The sequence below is a fragment of the Myxocyprinus asiaticus genome, chromosome 10 (genome assembly GCF_019703515.2).
Source record: "Myxocyprinus asiaticus isolate MX2 ecotype Aquarium Trade chromosome 10, UBuf_Myxa_2, whole genome shotgun sequence".
Lineage (NCBI taxonomy): Eukaryota > Metazoa > Chordata > Actinopteri > Cypriniformes > Catostomidae > Myxocyprinus > Myxocyprinus asiaticus.
In genome coordinates, this window is record NC_059353.1 from 43,497,876 (window position 1) to 43,517,500 (window position 19,625).

At 37.2% G+C, this 19,625-nt stretch overlaps 1 protein-coding gene across 6 annotated transcripts in view; it reads left to right on the top strand.

Moving 5' to 3' along the window:
* LOC127446941 (protein ITPRID2-like) overlaps window positions 1-19,625 on the top strand; it is an 81,816-nt gene that overhangs the window by 50,452 nt on the left and 11,739 nt on the right. For 5 of the 6 annotated variants that reach the window (XM_051708287.1, XM_051708288.1, XM_051708289.1 and 2 more), the window contains 7 exons: window positions 2,417-2,505; window positions 3,456-5,165; window positions 11,659-11,733; window positions 14,906-15,021; window positions 16,719-16,866; window positions 17,105-17,170; window positions 18,053-18,433. In XM_051708287.1, the coding sequence (XP_051564247.1) occupies window positions 2,417-2,505; window positions 3,456-5,165; window positions 11,659-11,733; window positions 14,906-15,021; window positions 16,719-16,866; window positions 17,105-17,170; window positions 18,053-18,433 (2,585 nt within the window). The remainder of the gene's footprint in view (window positions 1-2,416; window positions 2,506-3,455; window positions 5,166-11,658; window positions 11,734-14,905; window positions 15,022-16,718; window positions 16,867-17,104; window positions 17,171-18,052; window positions 18,434-19,625) is intronic. The other variant, XM_051708292.1, reaches the window with a different exon arrangement.

A 19,625-nucleotide genomic window follows, 5' to 3' on the forward strand; every position in this document is an offset into this window, starting at 1 on the left:
TTTTATTTTTTACAAAAAGGCAATCAACAAGGTTTGGATTGGGTTCTCAGGCAAAGCATTTGAATTGAATTAAGATCCGCATTCAAGCACATTCCTCCTGAGAATGTAACAACCGCACATAGGTTGACCTTCCCACAGAAAAAAACAAACTTTTTCCAGGAACACAGCAGAGTAAATTTCTTATTCAAACACGTGACATAGCTGTGATGTGTTTTATCACGCTGTGTACTATGGACCAGCCCCAAACAGATCCAGGAGACTTTGGCTCTTCCTTTAGATATTGGTCAAGTCTGCCCTCTTGTGTTGCATATGAACATTCTGGATGCATATCCCCACTTTAAAGTACAGTTCTGAGTTCAGTACAAGCTCTAAAGACAGCATTTGTTGCATAATGTCGATTACAAGTTGTTCTTTTTTTTAAAGCAAAAATCATCATTATAATAACACTTATAATAGAACTACACAGGGCCAGGCAATAAACATTAAAATTTACAGTTTCCACAAGACTTAAACATATGTTAACTTGAGGCTTGTGTGATAGAGGCTCTTTTTGTAGCTTATTGTCTGTGTAATGTTATATCCAATCTTTTAACTTCAATGTCATGATCTCATAACACTGTTAAACTGGGTTACTTTCACATGATATGCACAAGGATAAAAGATAGAGTTTTGACTGTTTGCATAAAGAAATTTCCACTCTTAGGAATTATTTCAATAGTGAGTAATCAGAAGTTCATCCATCTAGAAAAGTAGTCCCACCTTAAAAAGGACAATTTAGACAACTTCACAGCTTAAAGAATACATTGACTTTCACCAGAGTGCTTTAGCAAAAATATAAGCCTCACATTTCTACTTGTAAAGTCTCAAGTTCGACTTGTGAACCACTGGCCCTTTTTGGTTCCATTGTACATGCCGTACTATAACTGTGGTAATTTGTGTTAATCAACATTAAGCCACAAATGCTGTCGATTGAGTTTGACTTGTTTCGAACCCAGAACATTCCTGGAAGTTTGTCCTGAGATTGTTGACATTACAGTAAAACAGAAGAAAAATACACAGATGAGCCAAAACATTATGACCACCTGCCTAATATGCCGTTGGTCCTCTGCATGCCGGCAAAACACGCCAACCCGCCGAGGCATGGACTCTACAAGACCCCTGAAGGTGTCCTGTGGTATCTGACACCAAGACATTAGCAGCAGATCTTTCAAGTCCTGTAAGTTGCAAGGTGTAGCCGATGTGGATCGGACTTGTTGCTCCAGCGCATCTCACAGATGCTCAATCGGATTGACATCTGAGGAATTTGGAGGCCAGGGCAACACCTTGAACTCTTCATCATGTTCCTCAAACCATTCCTGAACAATGTGTGCAGTGTGGCAGGGGGCATTATCCTGCTGAAAGAGGCCACTGCCATCAGGGAATACCATTGCCATGAAGGGGTGTACATGTTCTGCAATGATGTTTAGGTAGGTGGCATGTATCAAATTGACATCCACATGAATTGCTGGACCCAGGGTTTCCAAGCACTACATTGCCCAGAGCATCACACTCCCTTCACAGGTTTGAGGTCTTCCCACAGTGTATCCTGGTGCCTTCACTTCCCCAGGTAAACGGCGCACCGTCCATATGATGTAAAAGAAAACGGGACTCATCGGACCAGGCGACCTTCTTCCACTGCTCCATGTTCCAGTTCCAATGCTTACATGCCCATTGTAGGCGCTTTCAGCAGTGGACAGGAGTCATCTTTGGCACTCTGACCGGTCTGCGTCTACGCAGCCCCATACGCAGTAGGATGTGATGCACTGAGTGTTGTGACACATTCCCCCTGTAACCGTCAATAAAGTTTTCTGTGACTTGTGCCACAGTAGACCTTCTGTTGGTTCGGACCAGACAGAATAGCCTTTGTTGCCCTCACACATCGATAAGCCTTGGGCGCCCAACACCCTGTCGCCGGTTTGTCGTTTGTCCCTCCTCGGACCACTGTCGGTAGGTGCTCACCACTGCTGACCAGGAGCACCTCTCAAGCCTTGCCGTTTCAGAAATGTTCTGACCCAGTCATCTGGCCATAACAATTTGACCCTTGTCAAAGTCGCTCAGGTTTTTACTCCAGCTCATTTCTCCTGCATTCAACACGTTGACTATGAGAACTGATTGTTCGCTTACCATCTAATCTACCCAAACCTTGACATGTGGCCTTGTTAGAAGATCAACGTTATTCGTTTCACCTGTGAGTGGTCATAATGTTTTGGCTCATCAGTGTATGTGGCAATCATTTACAGTATTTATCACATTGAACCTAAATAAGCCTTAAAAGTTGCAACATGTGATGATAAACATGAATTATATGCATTGGCACGAAGTCATTTCAATTTTCAGTCCAACTCAGTTTTGTTCCTCACATTTTACCTCCCTACAGAGCAGTTATTGAGGACTGCCAGCCAGCAGTCTGATAGCAGTGGGTTTGCTGAGGACCCATCCACAGACGGTTCGGGTAATCACCTAAAGGTATGTGTGTGTGTGTGTGTGTTTCAGCATAGCCATCTGGACTCAATCTACAATCTAAAGCTGTGTCCAAAACCATGTACCATCACAGTATGTAATGTATTTGATGAAGAAATGCACTTATCAGCCGGTAAAACTGTACGTTCTTTTATGTATGCATGCGAGTAGTATGAATGATTTTGGACATAGTTCATCCGGGGATGTGGCTATTGTCTCGTGACCCGAATATAAGACATAAGAACAACAACTGCATAAAAAGCAATTTGCTCTGGTTTTGTTAAACAAGCACCATTTAAGCACAGTGAACAACTTTCTCAGTGTATATATAGCACTTAAAGTTGAGAAGAGCCGTTCCTTTTAATCCAACATTTTGAATGTAATGTTGCCGCTGCTCCCGAAGGTTTATGGGATTTTTAAGTGTCCAGTCAATCAGCACTTCTTAATCTTGCCAGAAATAGTAGGTCATTCAGGTATTTCTCACTTACAGCTTCAGAAATACTCTGTATTCTGACATACTACTCCATTGGCATACTGTTTTTGGCATACTATATAGTAGGAAAGTAGGGATATTCAGATGCAGCATAAGAAAAAAATGGCTGAGAGGAGTTAAAAGTGAAACCAAGAGAGCTGCTCTTTTATTCTGTAATTCTGTCATTATTTACTCTCACCTTCATGTTTTTGCAAACTTGTATACTGTAATTTTTCCCTCAAAAGTAGTCCACATTACTTGCACTATAGTTTAAATCTTCTATAGCCATACAACAGATTTGAGTGAGGAACAAACTGATAGTTGTTATTCATTGAGGGTTTGAAGGTTTACAGGTTTGAAACAACATGATTGTGAGTAAATGACAGACTTTTCATTTCTGGGTGAATCATTCCTTTCAAGTTTTCTAGAGAACAAACTTCTTTTGAGTAACGGAAGTGAAACTTCTCTCTTGAACTATCATTAGGTACAGGAAAGCTCAGACAGCTGTGACAGTGAAACAACAGTAACATCACATGCAGGCGATGTCAGCACTCCCATAGCATTGGAATACCCTAACTTTGAAAGATTGCAGGGTGAGGATGCCCATCCTCAGCCCAGCAGAGGCACCTCAAGCCAGAGTGAAGCCAATCGAGAAGTACCCGAGTTCACCAGCCTCCAGATTCCCAATCCAGACTCTGACAATATAAGTATTCTTGCTAACAGTTGCACCAATGGCCTTCTCCTTTCTCCTGAAAAACACTTTGATAGGGAACCCACAGTGGAGTCTAGTTACACCACAAACTCTTCAGAAGTGGGTTCTTCCATGATTGTAGAGCCTACAAAAGATTCCATCTCAAATATAGACTCTACCCCCATCCCCATAGCTGATGGGTGCAACATTTCCCAGTCTGGGGATCCACCAGATCAACCAGACTCCAAGGACCTACATCTATCTGGGCCAGATCTTTCTTCTGGTCCCGAGTTTTCTGCTGAGCCTGGCACTGCTCTTGATCTTGATACCTCATCTCATCAAGAACAATGCCACATTACAACTCAAAGGAAGCAAATGGCCCTCCACACCACCCAGCAGAGGTCATTTTCTGTAGGCGAAGAGCATCCTGGCCGAGTCTGGGTGAGGGACAGGGACTTGCTCACAGAAAGAGAAAACTTGGAGAGAAATCCTCTAAGGAGATCAAGCTCTCTCCCAACCTCTCCGGTCAGCCCAGCTCGTGTAGTCACCTCCTTGCGCATCCAGCTCGGAAGGGGGTCAGTCAAGCACTGTACTCCACCCTCGTACATGTACCGCTATGATGAGGAGATCTGTGCCGACCAGGAAGAGGTGGATTCCATTAGAGAAGACGAAGATGTCGATTGTGTCGGATGCCAGTCTACACTCTGTAATTCTGCTCCAGTTGGACATGGGACAAATGTGGACAGGGGACATCCTCTAAACCTACCCCAGCATATGACTCGCTCGTCAAGTTCCCTTTATAGCGTCCCTGCTGACTGGCCTCAGAGGCCCCTTGGGGAGGGCAGATCTTGGAGCACATGTAGCGTACCGAACATTCCTCATTTTACAAGCCCTGCCCACCATCGTCCTCATGGCCCCTTCCTGTCTCCACACCACAGAGTTGCCTACAGCTCGTCTAACCCCACCAGTATTGCAACTAATCCCCAACAAAGTCCCTTCCCTCAAACACAGAGCTACTCTCCGCAACAAAATTCACCCTATCCTCAACCACTACAGAACAATACCTTTATGCCATCACAGGGGGCAACCTTTACACCTCTACAGAGCAATACCTTTACAATGCCACAGGTGGCGCCCTTTACACCACCACAGAACATGCATTTTGCTCACCCGAACAGTGCACCCTACAACCCTTTGGGCCCCTTCCATTCACCTTATAACCATTCTCAGGGCAATCCCTATGGCCCTTCGTTCAACATGCACGTCAGTCCTTACCAACCTCACATCCCTCTCGGACAATCCCACAGCTCCCCCTACAGTCTTTCCTACAACAACTCTCCTCATCACCCCGGCACCTCCTACAGTCATCCGTTTTACTCTTCTCCCTCCTACCCTTTATCTTTTGGGATGCCCCGTGCATTGGCCCCTGTGGTGGGCAGCACAGAGATGCAGCTCAGGCGAGTCCTGCATGATATTCGTGGAACAGTGCAGAACCTCAGCGAGGTGAGAATCACCCAAGTACCTGACATGCCAAAATTCTCTTTACACTGGCATATTACCATTGTCCTTTGACAAAGTAGCTTTACAAGCTACTCATAAGTTAAAGTAGCTAAACTAAAATCAAGCTGCTCCTTTGAAATAGTACATTTAACAAGTAGTACAAGACAATCTGATTACAGAAGTAAAGGAATGTTCCTGGTTCAGTGCAAGTTAAGTTCAATCAACAGCATTATGTTGACAACCACACAGAAAAACGCAGTTACAGTAAGGCACTTAAAATGGGAGTGAATGGTGGCAGTCCTTAAACGATAAAATACACATTGTTTCTAAATTATAGCCTCAAGACATATACATTAAACCCATTAACATGATTTTACTGTGATAAAATGGCTTATTAACCTTATCCCTGTAAAGTTAAATCAAATATTATTATTTTTTTTTGCCATGACAACGCAATGCCAGTAAACCCTTTAAGCAATTTTATCACATTAAATCATGTTAACACGTGTAATGTTTACATCTTGTGGCTATACTTTCTAAATGTGTGTATTTTAATGACTTGTCCCATTAACTTCCATTATAAGTGCCTTATTGTAACTTAGGGCTGCACAATTATAGCAAAAATCATAATTGTCGATTATTGCCCTTGATATTGTAATCGCGATTATTAATGTCGATTAAAATAAATTACTGTAACGTCACAAATTAAGCAACAGTGCTGTTCTTCAGAGTAGCAGATTTCAATGGTGGATATGAGCTGCGCTCCAGTTTCTTTGAAGCATCTTTTAAGCATTAAATATTGTAATAATGTTTGTTCATTTTAGGCCAAATAAAAATTATTTTAAATGGATATCTATGGTGTAGAATAAATTAAATTATTGCTAAATTTCTGCTTAAATTATTAGTCCACGTACAGCAAATAATATAACATATTCAATATTCAAACATATTAAGAACCAATTTAAATTGATCAAGTTACTTACTGCGTTCAGTAAGCCCTTTGGTGGCGAGACGGGACCATTCATCCCGTTAGATCTTCAGTGGTGATCTTGTTCATGTAAGATCATCATTAGATACTTTCTGGCCTCAGTTGTTGCACTTTGTAAATTAAAAACAGTCATTTGCGGTCAGAGTGTGTGCAATTTGTGAAAATGTTAAATCTGCTAATACCAGCTGCGTTTCAAATGGGTCTTATTAGAGCAGACTCGATAACAATGACGGTGATTCCTGAAATATGCTATTCATGCCATATTCTTTATGTTGGCTATGTCCAAAACAAACTTAGAACATTTAGGCTGAATTACTTTATTGCTATTTTGTACAAATCAAATTCATATTGGCCTACTTAACATGACAAAACAAAACCGTTATTACATTTGTAATAAATTGTACACAGAAATCGAGCAACACGACAAACTCTCCCATTACAATGACTGCTGTCACTCACTGCAGGTTTACACTGTTTGAGACCTGCATTTCGACGTGAGTTCAATGATGCTCCGCATAAAGTTCTGCACTCTCACGAATGCTCTCATTAAAATAAGATGCCTTGATTAGAACGGGAGCATTTTAGTTTTGTTGTGTTGCTCATTTGCAGTGTATTTAACATCTACGTTCAAAGCGAGCGGTTCAATATGCAACGAATCCAAAATAATTCCAAAGTGCTTTTCACTCTTGTTCTGCAGCTTCTTTTTGAGTATCAGGTGATGTTTCACAGAGGTGGAACATAAAGCAAGCATCTGGGCATTCAGACGGTTTAAAACTTGCGCATTAGGATCAGTTGGCATTGCAGATAGGACGGAGGACTAATTTAAGCAACTCTGATTGGCCATTGCCATTGGTTAGAATACTCAACCGCTGCAAAAACACGTTGTAAATAGAAACCATTGACGCAACAGGAGCAGACTTAAATTGAAAGCTGTAATCGTCAGTTTTTACGATGACAATCGTGGCAGCCGTAATCGCGATTAGTTTTTCGATTAATTGTGCAGCCGTACTGTAACTGCAAATGTTTTTCTTTTTTTTTTTTTAAACATGATTTTAGTGTGATGAAATGGCTTACTAACCAGTGTAAAGTTATATCAAAATATTGCAACTTTGTTGCCATTATGACGTAATGCCAGTAAGTGCCTTACTTCAACTGCATTTCTTTTATTTATTTATTTCATAAATAAGAGGCAAGTCAAAAATTTTCTTTGTGGTAATCAACATCATGCTGAGACTATAATTTTAGTCATATTTATAACATCATCTTTAATAAATGTATTTATGTATTTAAACATAAATGTATTTAAATGTATTTAGAAAAAATATTTATTGCTTTTGTGCTACAAATATTGTGATTTAGAACAGTATTGTGTGCAGAACAACAAAGATCTTTAGTGTAAAATTAAACATTAAGGGTGACAACATAAAAAAAAAAAAGATTCACATTCTGCCTAACATCTCCTTTATGTATTCATGGAGGAAATATGGGTTTGGAACAACATGAGGGTAATTAAATGATGACATAATGTTCACTTTTGGGTGAATTGTCCTTTAAACCTTTGGAAAGCCCTGTTACTAATGAGGCCATGCCTAACGTGCACTTATTAGGAAATGTTTGTGACTAGGGCTGGGTGGGATGACGGGACTGTAGTAATGTGTAGAGATTATAATATACAGTTCATACCATGCTAGATATATTTGCACAGACTTAAGCGGGCAGGACTGCTTCATGTTATTGACATATCAGAGCAAATATACAGAATGGGAGGTGTATTAAGGGGTGTTTAGTTAAAGCAATGTCATAACTTGCTGCATTAATATAGAATACAACCACTGTAATTTTCGGTCACAGGTCTGCATGTATTGGCTATTTTACAAGGGCTTTGAATATGGCTCATCCAATCAGAATTTACAGTCAGAACTATCTGTTTTATAATATTAATGTAACTGTTTTGTAACTTGTTAACTTGTTTTGCACTTTGTTCGTAACTCAAGTGTTTCATAATATAAAGCTCTTTTTGCAGTGATGCCAGACTAATCAATAATTTGTTAACATTAGATGATTGTAATTTATTATATGCAATAGATAATCTTATCTTTTGCTTTGCATCCATCAAGTTACAAAAAAATAAAAAAATTATAATAATAATAATAGAATGAGATGAAGTACCTTTCATATGTGAAGTACTTAATGCTTTAGATTTTTCAAAAACAAAATGACATTATCACGTTTATTTATTATATTAAAATTCCAGAAAATATACAATAGGTATATAGTGAATATATATATATATATATATATATATATATATATATATACTGTGTATGTGTGTGTGTGTGTGTGTGTGTGTGTATATATATATATATATATATATATATATATATATATATATATACTGTGTGTGTGTGTGTGTGTGTATATATACACATGTATATATATACATATGTGTGTGTGTGTGTGTGTGTGTGTGTGTATATATATATATATATATATACACTGTATATATACTGTGTATATGTATGTGTGTGTGTGTGTATATATATATATATTGTGTATATACTGTATATATATTGTGTGTATGTACACAGGTGGCCAAAAGTTTGAAATAATGTACAGATTTTGCTCTTATGGAAAGAAATTGGTACTTTTATTCACAAAAGTGGCATTCAACTGATCACAATGTATAGTCAGGACATTAATAACAATTACTATTACAATTTGAAAAAAAAAAAAAAACTACTTCAAAGAGTTCTCATCAAAAAATCCTCCACATTCAGCAATGACAGCTTTGCAGATCCTTGGCATTATAGCTGTCAGTTCGTCCAGATACTCAGGTGACATTTCACCCCACACTTCCTGTTGCACTTGTAATAGATGTGGCTGTCTTGTCGGGCACTTCTCACGCACCTTACAGTCTAGCTGATCCCACAAAAGCTCAATGGGGTTAAGATCCATAATACTCTTTTCCAATTATCTGTTGTCCAATGTCTGTGTTTCTTTGCCCACTCTAACCTTTTCTTTTTTTTCTGTTTCAAAAGTGGCTTTTTCTTTGCAATTCTTCCCATAAGGCCTGCACCCCTGAGTCTTCTCTTTACTGTTGTACATGAAACTGGTGTTGAGCGAGTAGAATTCAATGAAGCTGTCAGCTGAGAACATGTGAGGCGTCTATTTCTCAAACTAGAGACTCTGATGTACTTATCCTCTTGTTTAGTTGTACATCTGGCCTTCCACATCTCTTTCTGTCCTTGTTAGAGCCAGTTGTCCTTTGTCTTTGAAGACTGTAGTGTACACCTTTATATGAAATCTTCAGTTTTTTGGCAGTTTCAAGAATTGTATAGCCTTCATTCCTCAAAACAATGATCTACTGACAAGTTTCTAGAGAAAGCTGTTTCTTTTTTTTGCCATTTTTGACTTAATATTGACCTTAAGACATGCCAGTCTATTGCATACTGTGGCGACTCAAAAACAAACACGAAGACACTGTTAAGCTTCATTTAATGAACCAAATATCTTTCAACTGTGTTTGATATAATGGCAAATGATTTTCTAGTACCAAATTAGCAATTTAGCATGATTACTCAAGGATAAGGTGTTGGAGTGATGGCTGTTGGCAATGGGAACTGTCTAGATTTGATCAAAAATTACTTTTTTCAAATAGTGATGGTCCTGTTTTTTTACATCAGTTATGTCCTGACTATACTTTGTGATCAGTTGAATGCCACTTTGGTGAATTAAAGTACCAATTTCCTTCCGAAACAGCAAAATCTGTACATTATTCCAGACTTTTGGCCGCCTGTGTGTGTGTGTGTGTGTGTGTGTGTGTGTGTGTGTGTGTGTGTGTGTTTGTGTGTGTATGTGTGTGTGTATATATATATATATATATATATATATATATATATATATATATATATATATATATATATATATATATATATATATTAGGAGTGTAACAGTTCAAATTTCTCATGGTTTTGGTTTGTAACAGGTCACTGTTTTGGTACGGTTCAGAAAAATAAATAAAATATTACTGCCAAATCCAAAGTAAGAATAATCTATTTGCTAACAAACACTTCAACAGGTTTGCTCTTATTAAAAATCATTGTATTACAGTAACCTTAACTATGGTATTTGTAGTAAATACCTAGTAACCACAAAATCAGCATGGTTACTGTGATGTTTAAAAAATATAGTAGAAACATGGTTACTATAAGGAAACTTCAGTATTAAAAATCATGGTTAATTGTATCAAAAACATGATTTCTGAAAAGAAAACCATGGTGACAGCAGTCATGTTTACTACAATATTACTATAATAAAACCATGGTTAATTTTCACTAGGGTCTTTAAAAAACATTTTAACTTGTTACCTGCACTATTACGCTACATGCATCAACATAAAATGCATTTCAAACTCTACTGCACGTATATTCAATATTCAGTAGCTGTACATCAATAGAGAAAGGAACTTTGCCATTCAAATTGATACGAGGGATGTTGTGACATGGCTCGAGTGTTTTAATCATTATGCGGAAATCACACATATTCCTCAGCGGAGTAGGGAAACATATCGTTGGCAATGAACACCCCAGTCGCTTTATTTATTGTTTTATGCCTGTCTGAATCAGCACTGAGTGCTTGCTTCAAAACAAAAGGGAGTGTGTGCAGTTTCGGCTTATATTTCCCCAGTGATTTTGGTGTAAATGATCATGTATGTCAATGTAATTACCGGTATACAGCACTCGTGTCGAGCGATGTCTGCAAACAGTGCCTGTTTTGTAAAGGTTTTTTGACCTTCGCTGTTGTAATTGACTGCAAAATGAAAATGTTTCCAGACAAGAGACCTGAATAACGTAGGGGGCTTATTTATCAGCGGCTCGTTTTCTCCACTTGCCATTTTTAACTACACACAACGTGTGCAGAACAGTGATGTCATCAAGTTGACCCACGTGAAACGTATCCATCTACAGATCCATTCAGGTGCATTAGCGGTGGTTGTAACTGTGCGTGTCTATTTGCTGCTTTATTTTCTTCACAAAACCTTGTGCTCCAGATGCCTCAATAAATTTGAGGTGAACCGCGGTGCCAATGCTTACCGAACTGCACAGTTCGTTTTTTTTACCGAGAACCGTTACACCCCTATATATATATATATATATATATATATATATATATATATATATATATATATATATATATATATATATATATATATATATATGCTTTTACCATGATATAAAATTATTCATACCATGATATAAAGTTTTGGTCATATTTGTGCCTCTTAATGGCTTTCTTGGTGTATATAGGTCATTGTAATTAGATTTGGTTTAACCACTGTGACATAGCTGCATAAAGTTGAACAAGGAAGTGTGTTCTGGTTTCATGCGAATTCCTCCCTAAATGCAAATAATTGACTGAATCAGCATGCCGCATTATCCAGGGCTCAGTTGAGACACGCTTTTTATGTGTGACTCATAATTCATAACCGATCTGTGGTTTTGTTTGCAGAGCTCATCCATGCGAGGAGACGACACACCCATAGACAGCATCGGTACACCGCGCACCATCCAACCATTATATGAGGTACAGCATTCCTTAAGAGCAGGGTTGGGGAGTAACGGAATACATGTATTTAAAATACAAAATATAAGTAACTGTATTCCACTAGTTACAATTTAAATCATTGGTAATTAGAATACAGTTACATTCAAAAAGTATTTTGATTACTGATGAGATTACTTTGCATTTTATTGTCATTTGTTTCATTTAATATTTCGTCCTTTCAGATGGAAAACATTTATACATATAAATGATGTGATCCAAAGTGCATTTGAACAGCGGTGAAACACTTTTTATGATGTGTTACATTCATACGAGCAGATAGCTAAAATGCTATTTCTGGCCATTTTACATGCACATGCTCATTCATTTTCATATCCCTGAGTTTTCATATCATTGTTTAATAGAGGCCTCTTATGAAATTACGAAAGTTTGGACACACTTGACTCAATTTATGTTTCTCATGATCTTTAAAGTCTTTAGATCTAAAGGCTTATGCTTAAATGCTTGAAATTAGACAAAGATAAATTGTGCCCACAAATTTCTTTACAAAACAATTTAATGATCTATGTTTAATTTAATCTAATGAAAATAAAAATAAAACCGTATGAGAGTTCGCCCTTGTTATATTTCTCTCCAATACAGAAACATCGGCAAAAGGGCTGAGAGAAGAGACATTTAAGTAATGAAATAATGTAACACTGAAAACAGAAGACAACAAAGCAATAACATACCTGATGAAAATAAAAATAACTTTTAACTGTATGTGAGTTCTCCCTTTGTCTATTTAGAATGTGTTTCAAGTTCATAACTGTAAACAAGTCAAAATAAGAACATAATCAAAAAATATGGGGAAAAAAAGAATATGATATATTATGACGGAGCCCCTTAGAGGACAGGTGGGATTTTTAATTTTTTTTCTGAAGTAGCTTGCGTTCCCTTGCAATAAGTTCTGCGTGTCGTCGCAATAAATTTACAATGGTATTTAACCGTGATAGTCGTAGTAAAACTATAGTAATAATACAGGAAAATGAAAACAATGGTAATAAAAATCCTAGTTTTGTGATTATTATGGTTGTACTACAAGTATTTGTAGTAAAACCCTAGTAACCACAATATTACCATGGTTAATCTATAGTAAAACCATGGTTACTATATGGATACAGTATGCTGTATTAAAACCATGTTTTCCACCAAAAAACAAAACATGGTTACCCTACAACAGTCATGATTTCTACAGTATTACTGTAGAAAAAGATTTTCGCCAAAAACAATGATTACTACAGTCTACAATATTAGTATAGTAAAACCATAATAACCACAAAATTATTCTTTTTATTGCCTTTGTTTTCATTTTCCTGTATTATTACTATTGTTTCACGACAAATATCATGGTTCAAATATGGTTACTGTAGTAAAATGTTACATTTATTGCAAGGGAATGCAAAATTTATTTGCAAGGGAATGCAAACTATTCAGAAAACAAATTCCTGCCCAGTCGTCTAAGGGGCTCTGTAGATATACATGAAATTAGATTGACTGGAGCTTAGCATAAACCTACCTCTCCCATCCAGCAACATTGCTGAAAGGGAAGAGGATGAGTTTACCTCCTGAGACCCCCACATGACTGCTGTGTTCATTTTCTGTTTCCCTTTTTGATTTGTAACTAGTAGCACCTAATAAACAAGCAAAAAAATATGATTATTTTTTCTAGTGCAAATACTTTTCCTAAAAATGTACGTCCACATATGTGGACAGCGAGACTACGTTGTGAAATTTTAAATAACACTAAGATTTAGAAAGTCATATTTTTTTCATCAAATTGTTTGTTTCCAGGAGTGTTGGTTATATATACGTTTTTGAGACATTACAGACATTACATCAGAAATGAGCATAATTCATTCTGATTCAAGGTAAAGGCCAGTATCATCCAATCACTGCCAACCATGTTAAAATAAAATGCTGCATCATAAAATTCTGAATCTATGTACTTATTACCATTGTTCCATGTCTGCTAAACATGTTGGGTGGTGTAAACATCATCTGCAGCCTGAAACTGAAATTTTAGTCAGATTTTAGGAGTGAATGCATTTAGCTGCATAGAAAGCTATAGGGTGCTTCCTTGTCCCCTATTTAGTGAATTACTTGACCTCCAGTGTGCTGTCTGTCTTCACTGGTCTCAGAACAGTTTGAAATTAACCTAAGTCCATATAAAACCTCTGAAAGCAACATTTTTCAGCTTTTGGATGAACCCATTTATTCTCAATGTGAAAATGCATAGTAAATATATAGGAACGCATTTACTAATGTTAATGAATAGAATGGTATTGTACAGTGATATCAAAATAAAATATAACAAAATGTATATTAAAGTGAAGCGAAATGACCCACAGATGTGTTAATGTTGAAAGTTTTTTTCTACTTTTGAGGAAATGCGGTATGAGTTTCCACATATGTGGACATACGTTTATCAGGGCGCTGACGCATGAAAAATGAACTGAATTTTTAATGCAGCATATCAAACGAAACTAGAGACTATACTCTTTGCAACCAAACTGGTTTCAATGAAAAAACTTTTAGTGATTTCTTTACCAGAGGCACTTTTGTTGGTGCTGCGTCCGTAGGAGCACTTCAAGAAAATCGATGTCATGTTGTTGTGTCACATGACTCGGTGCGGCAGAAGTTAACCCTTTAAATGACAGTCTAGAGTCTTGTGAACAGTATTCAGTCAGGTTTTTATTCATTTAAATTATGCGTTGCATATAGTGAAGTCAAAATACAGCGTCCACGCATGTGGCCACGGGGTCACACGAGGTTAAGACATGAAATTATTGAGAACAGAATTGCAGTCAGAAAATTAAAGGGGCAAAGACAGACAGGCACATCTGGAATAATTCTAAATGTAAAATATACTTTCATACCTCTTACATAGGCAAAGGGTAGCTACTTTTAATAATCTAAATAAATATAAGGTAGTTTTTTTTATTATTTATTTATTTTATCACCACATAATTCGTATTCTTCCATTTGTGTTCATTCATAGTTTGACGATATTACCATTATTCTGAAGTGTGGAAAATAATAATAATGTAGATTTAGTATGTGTGCCCAAACCTTTGACTGGTATTGTAGTTTGTGCATCAGTTTAGGTAATGTTCTATTATTTTTCTCCCAACCATCTTGCTGTCCACTGCAGGAGCTGCAGATGCGGCGCAGGAGTCTGAACGTGTTCCGGACTCAGATGATGGATCTGGAGCTCGCTCTCATGAGACAGCAGTCTATGGTCTACCAGCATCTTAGTCCAGATGAGAGGTGAGGAGAATAAACAAACCTTATAGCAAGGCACAGAACTGTAGGACAAATGTGTTTTTCTTGTTGTCTTTTGCTAGTGGCCACGTACACAGTGTAAAGTTCTAGGAGTGACAACCGCATTTAAATGCATTTATAAATCATACAACGTGTTTGGTCATAGCTGTTTTTGACGAAAGTCATTTTAGTGACCAGATTCATATTAACATCTAGAAATTATTAGTAAACATCCGTCAACAGAGGCACCATATTTTGTTTACGTGTCATTCTCAAGATGTTGACTTTCTGACTTAAAAAATATTGAAATTTTCTATTCAGTTCAGTTTGCGTCCATTGCAATTACCAAATGGTGCAAATACCATTAAAAACATGATGTTTTTTTTTTTTCAGTAAACTCTTTCACATGAACATTAAACAATGTAACGCCAATGGCATATTTAAATGAACCATGTGATTTAAAAAAAAAACAAATGTAAATAACCTTTTCAACATGGTTTGAAAATCACTATATGCACATTTGAGCAGCCACCTTTGACATTGGAAGTTCTTTTCTACAACTTTTTGTCATTTCAAAATACAAGTTTTGAACATCAATAACACCAATGGCATGAAATCAAGGGGCAAACATTCTTTTTACATTAATTCATTATTATTTTGTTTTTCTTTTTGGCACACTTGTCAGGCCTTGCACTAATGCTTGACCTGAGAAAACAAAATAAGTACAAAATAAACTCATAAATAACTGTAAATGTCATAGAATTTTCGAAGGATTTTTCAGGCAATTGACAAATTCAAATGTATTTTCTAATTTTTTTTTTTTACTAAAACAATATAAGGTCAAACCGTTTCATATTATTTTATAAAATATTAGGGTATAGAATTATGCCTTTAATAATTTGACTATTTGAAATATTTTTCATGACTGAAAAGTCAATTGACATGTTTGTCACCATATTTTGATAATGATCCTTATGCTTTTGGTTTTTTTAATAAAGCAAATTGACATACATCAGTCATTAAATCAATCTTTTATATCATAAATATTTTAATAATTCCTATGTATTGACATATTTAATCAAGTGTAATGGGGGGCCTGGGTAGCTCAGCAAGTAAAGACCTTGACTACCAACCCTGGAGTTAACCCTGGAGTGGGGTAACCTCCTCGTGGTCGCTATAATGTGGTTCTTGCTCTCGGTGGGGCGCGTGATGAGTTGTGCGTGGATGCCACAGAGAATAGCGTAGGCCTCCACATGTGCTACATCTCCGGGGTAATGCGCTCAACAAGCCACGTGATAAGATTCGCGGATTGACGGTCTCAGACATGGAGGCAACTGAGATTCGTCCTCCGCCACTCAGATTGAGTTAAGTCACTACGCCACCATGAGGACTTGGTGCGTATTGGGAATTGGGCATTCAAAATTGGGAAAAAAAATAATGTGTAATAGGCATCTAATCTCCATTAAACCAATTAGTGTCAAAGAGAAATACTCATGTCAATATTGCAATATTTTTGTTTATCTTTGAATTTGTGAGTCTCCGGTTTAAGCCAAATTTTGGTTATCTGCTTCAAAGCCACTATCTTACATCCTCTATTTTATTTCTTAAAAATGGAGCAGCTTTACCAAGAATGATGTTTTCAGTATGTACTTCTAATGTGCGATTAAATGGCAAGTTTATCTGTCTGTCTGATGTGTTTGCAGACAGGAGGCAAATCAGCTTCAAACGCTGCGCACTGCAGTCAGACAGGAGCTGCAAGAACTCGAACTGCAGCTGGAGGATCGGCTGCTCTCTCTCAATGAACAGATGCGCAGCAGCTCCCACCACAGTGGCCTCTACCGCTACCACATGGTCAGTGAATGCAACTGCCTTGCTGTCAAATCCATTATTTTAGAGCACCCAGCATACATTAAGTAATAATAACATGAGATGCTTTAAATATTGTACCATAAGTAAGGCTCACGTCAGCTTTCACATCTCATTTTAATTACAAGTTTTCAGCAGACTGAAATGTGGAAGCTTGGATCTGTCATATATGTAAATAAGTGAATTTTTGGGATCTTTTGTAACACATATGTGCATCTCGCAGGGCATGCACAGAGGTCACAGCATGGACAGTCTGTTTAATTCTTCAGCCCTGCGGGCCATGGAGCCGGTGAGTGGATTATAAGCACTCTTACGTTACAGGGTACTCTATCAGATATCATATGCATGCTGGTTTTGTTTCAGGACTCAGGTTTTGAACATTGGTCATCCAATATTGTACGTAAATGCTCAAAAATGTTAATAAAAATTAAACAGTTCATGTATTAATACCAGGGTTCCCACGATCATGAAAACCTGGAAATATCATGGAATTTTTAATCAGGGATTTACGGGCCTGGAAAAGTCATGGAAATGTCTGTATTTTTGTAGTAATGCCCTGCTCTGAAACATTCTGCTCTTCGAGAGTGTGGTTTTTTTTTTTTTTTTTTTTTTTTTTTTAAATCCTTGTACAGTAATGCAAATGACTGGAAATGAAAATTAAGAGGTCAAAAAGTGTGGGCACCCTGTAATAAAAAAATAAAAAAAGGTATTGATAATAATGATGCATTAGTTTTATTAATAACGAAGTAAGTTAATAATATTAAATTAAAAAAAGCCAAAATACCATAGAGTTTGATTGGACGCTCAGCCTCTGACACATAGAGCAAAAGATATAGGAAGCATTTCCTCCTCCCTTTTTAAAGTTGATACTCTTATTTGTTTTGCCATCCCAACTATGCGTGATTATATAGTTATTTGCATTTTATTTTTGAGGATCATTTTGGGGACCCAAACCAATGCCCTATTCTACTCTTGGACTCACTTTCTATTAGGTGTCTACTACTGTGTACTTAAGCATTGATACAATGTACTAATTATGTACATATGTGTTGTTGCATGGTACTTACATTTAAAGTACCTGCAATTACATCTGTATTTACACTGTTAACTTTACCCCTAATCCTCACTTTCCTCTCACCCTTTATATGTTTTTCTCTGTGTATGTATACAGGTAACCGACCTCCTAAGGGAGCAGCTGTATCTTCAGTCTGAGCTGGGATATGAAGCTGTCACACCCAGCTCAGGGTGCTCATCGCGGGCGTCCAGTCCAGAAAGATTGAACCGAACACTGGAGTCCTTCTCTCCTGCCCCACAGAGAGGTGGTATGTACCGGGCCACCCTCAATCTCACGCCCACTGTCCCTCCACGGCCTGGAGTTGAGGTTCCTCAGTCTGTATCACCAGAAATGACACCACACACCTCCTTCGATTTGAGTAGAGATGAGGATGAGTCACTAGATGGTCGGAGAAGCAGAACGCTGGAAGACTGCAGTGCCACAGAGTGGAGGAGTAGAAATGGAGGCAATGATGACCTGAAACGTCTTATTCAGGAGGTGAGAGATGGTTGTCTTCTCCTTTTGGAATTCTGCTTATTTGGTATCACATACTACTAGGGCTGGGTATCGATAAAGATTTCCTGATTAGATTCTGATTCACAAGCACTCGATTGGATTTGATTCCGATACGATTTGATTAGATTCTGATTCATTTGGGTATAAATTAGTTTTAATGTCCATTTTCCTTGCATATAAAAGAAATTCTCTCTCAGCTAATACTGTAAGTTATACAAGGGAACCTTTTAACTGGGTACATTATGCAAATATTAATTTTAAAAAATAACAACAGGGCCCAAACTATGCAGTTGAAATGCAATTTAACAGACTTAATAATCAACACTACCAAATTAGTAAAAGTAAACAAGGCTCTACAGTGCAAGCATTTTACTCGCATTTGCGAGCGAGAATTACTTGGGTGCACAGGTGCGAGTGATAGCTGATATACCACCAGAATTTAAGAGCATATATTTTGGCCTACAATCAAAATCAAGACTCCATAATGCAACAAACATTATATGCAAAGTACTTTGCAAAGTACTCTCTCTCTCTCTGTCTCTGCCTCTGAATGTTTCTGAAGTACTAATTACCGATATCATGTTTGTTATTGGCAAATGGAAGTATAAAGTGTTATAAGTACATTTTAAGTTTATTAGATGCTCGTTAAGGTTGTTTCTTGCTGCCTAAAATTTCAACTATAAAAAAATTGCCCGGAAAAAGATTTTCATGGATCATGTTTCTGAATTCTGTAGAAATTCTTAAAGCCTGCTTGTGCATATTCGTGTTGTAATGTGACACTTTGAAGGAATATTCCGGGTTCAGTACAAGTTAATCTCAATCGACAGCATTTGTGGCATAATGTTGATTACCACAAAAATACATTTTGACCTGTCCCTCTTTTCTTAAAGAAAAAAGCCAGAGTTACAGTGAGGCACTTACAATGGAAGTGAATGGAGCCAATCTGTATATGTTAAAATACTCACTGTTTCAAAAATATAGCCACAAGACGTAAACAATATATGTGTTAACATAATTTTTTGTTATAAAATCACTTAATAACATTTTCTGTGTAAAGTAAACCCTGTAATCACAAAAATGACGATTTATCCCTCCTGTTATATTCGGGTTATTTTTTACCCGTTTAAGAGTTAAAAACTGAAAAACTAGACTTAATCTTAAATTTAGTCAAAAT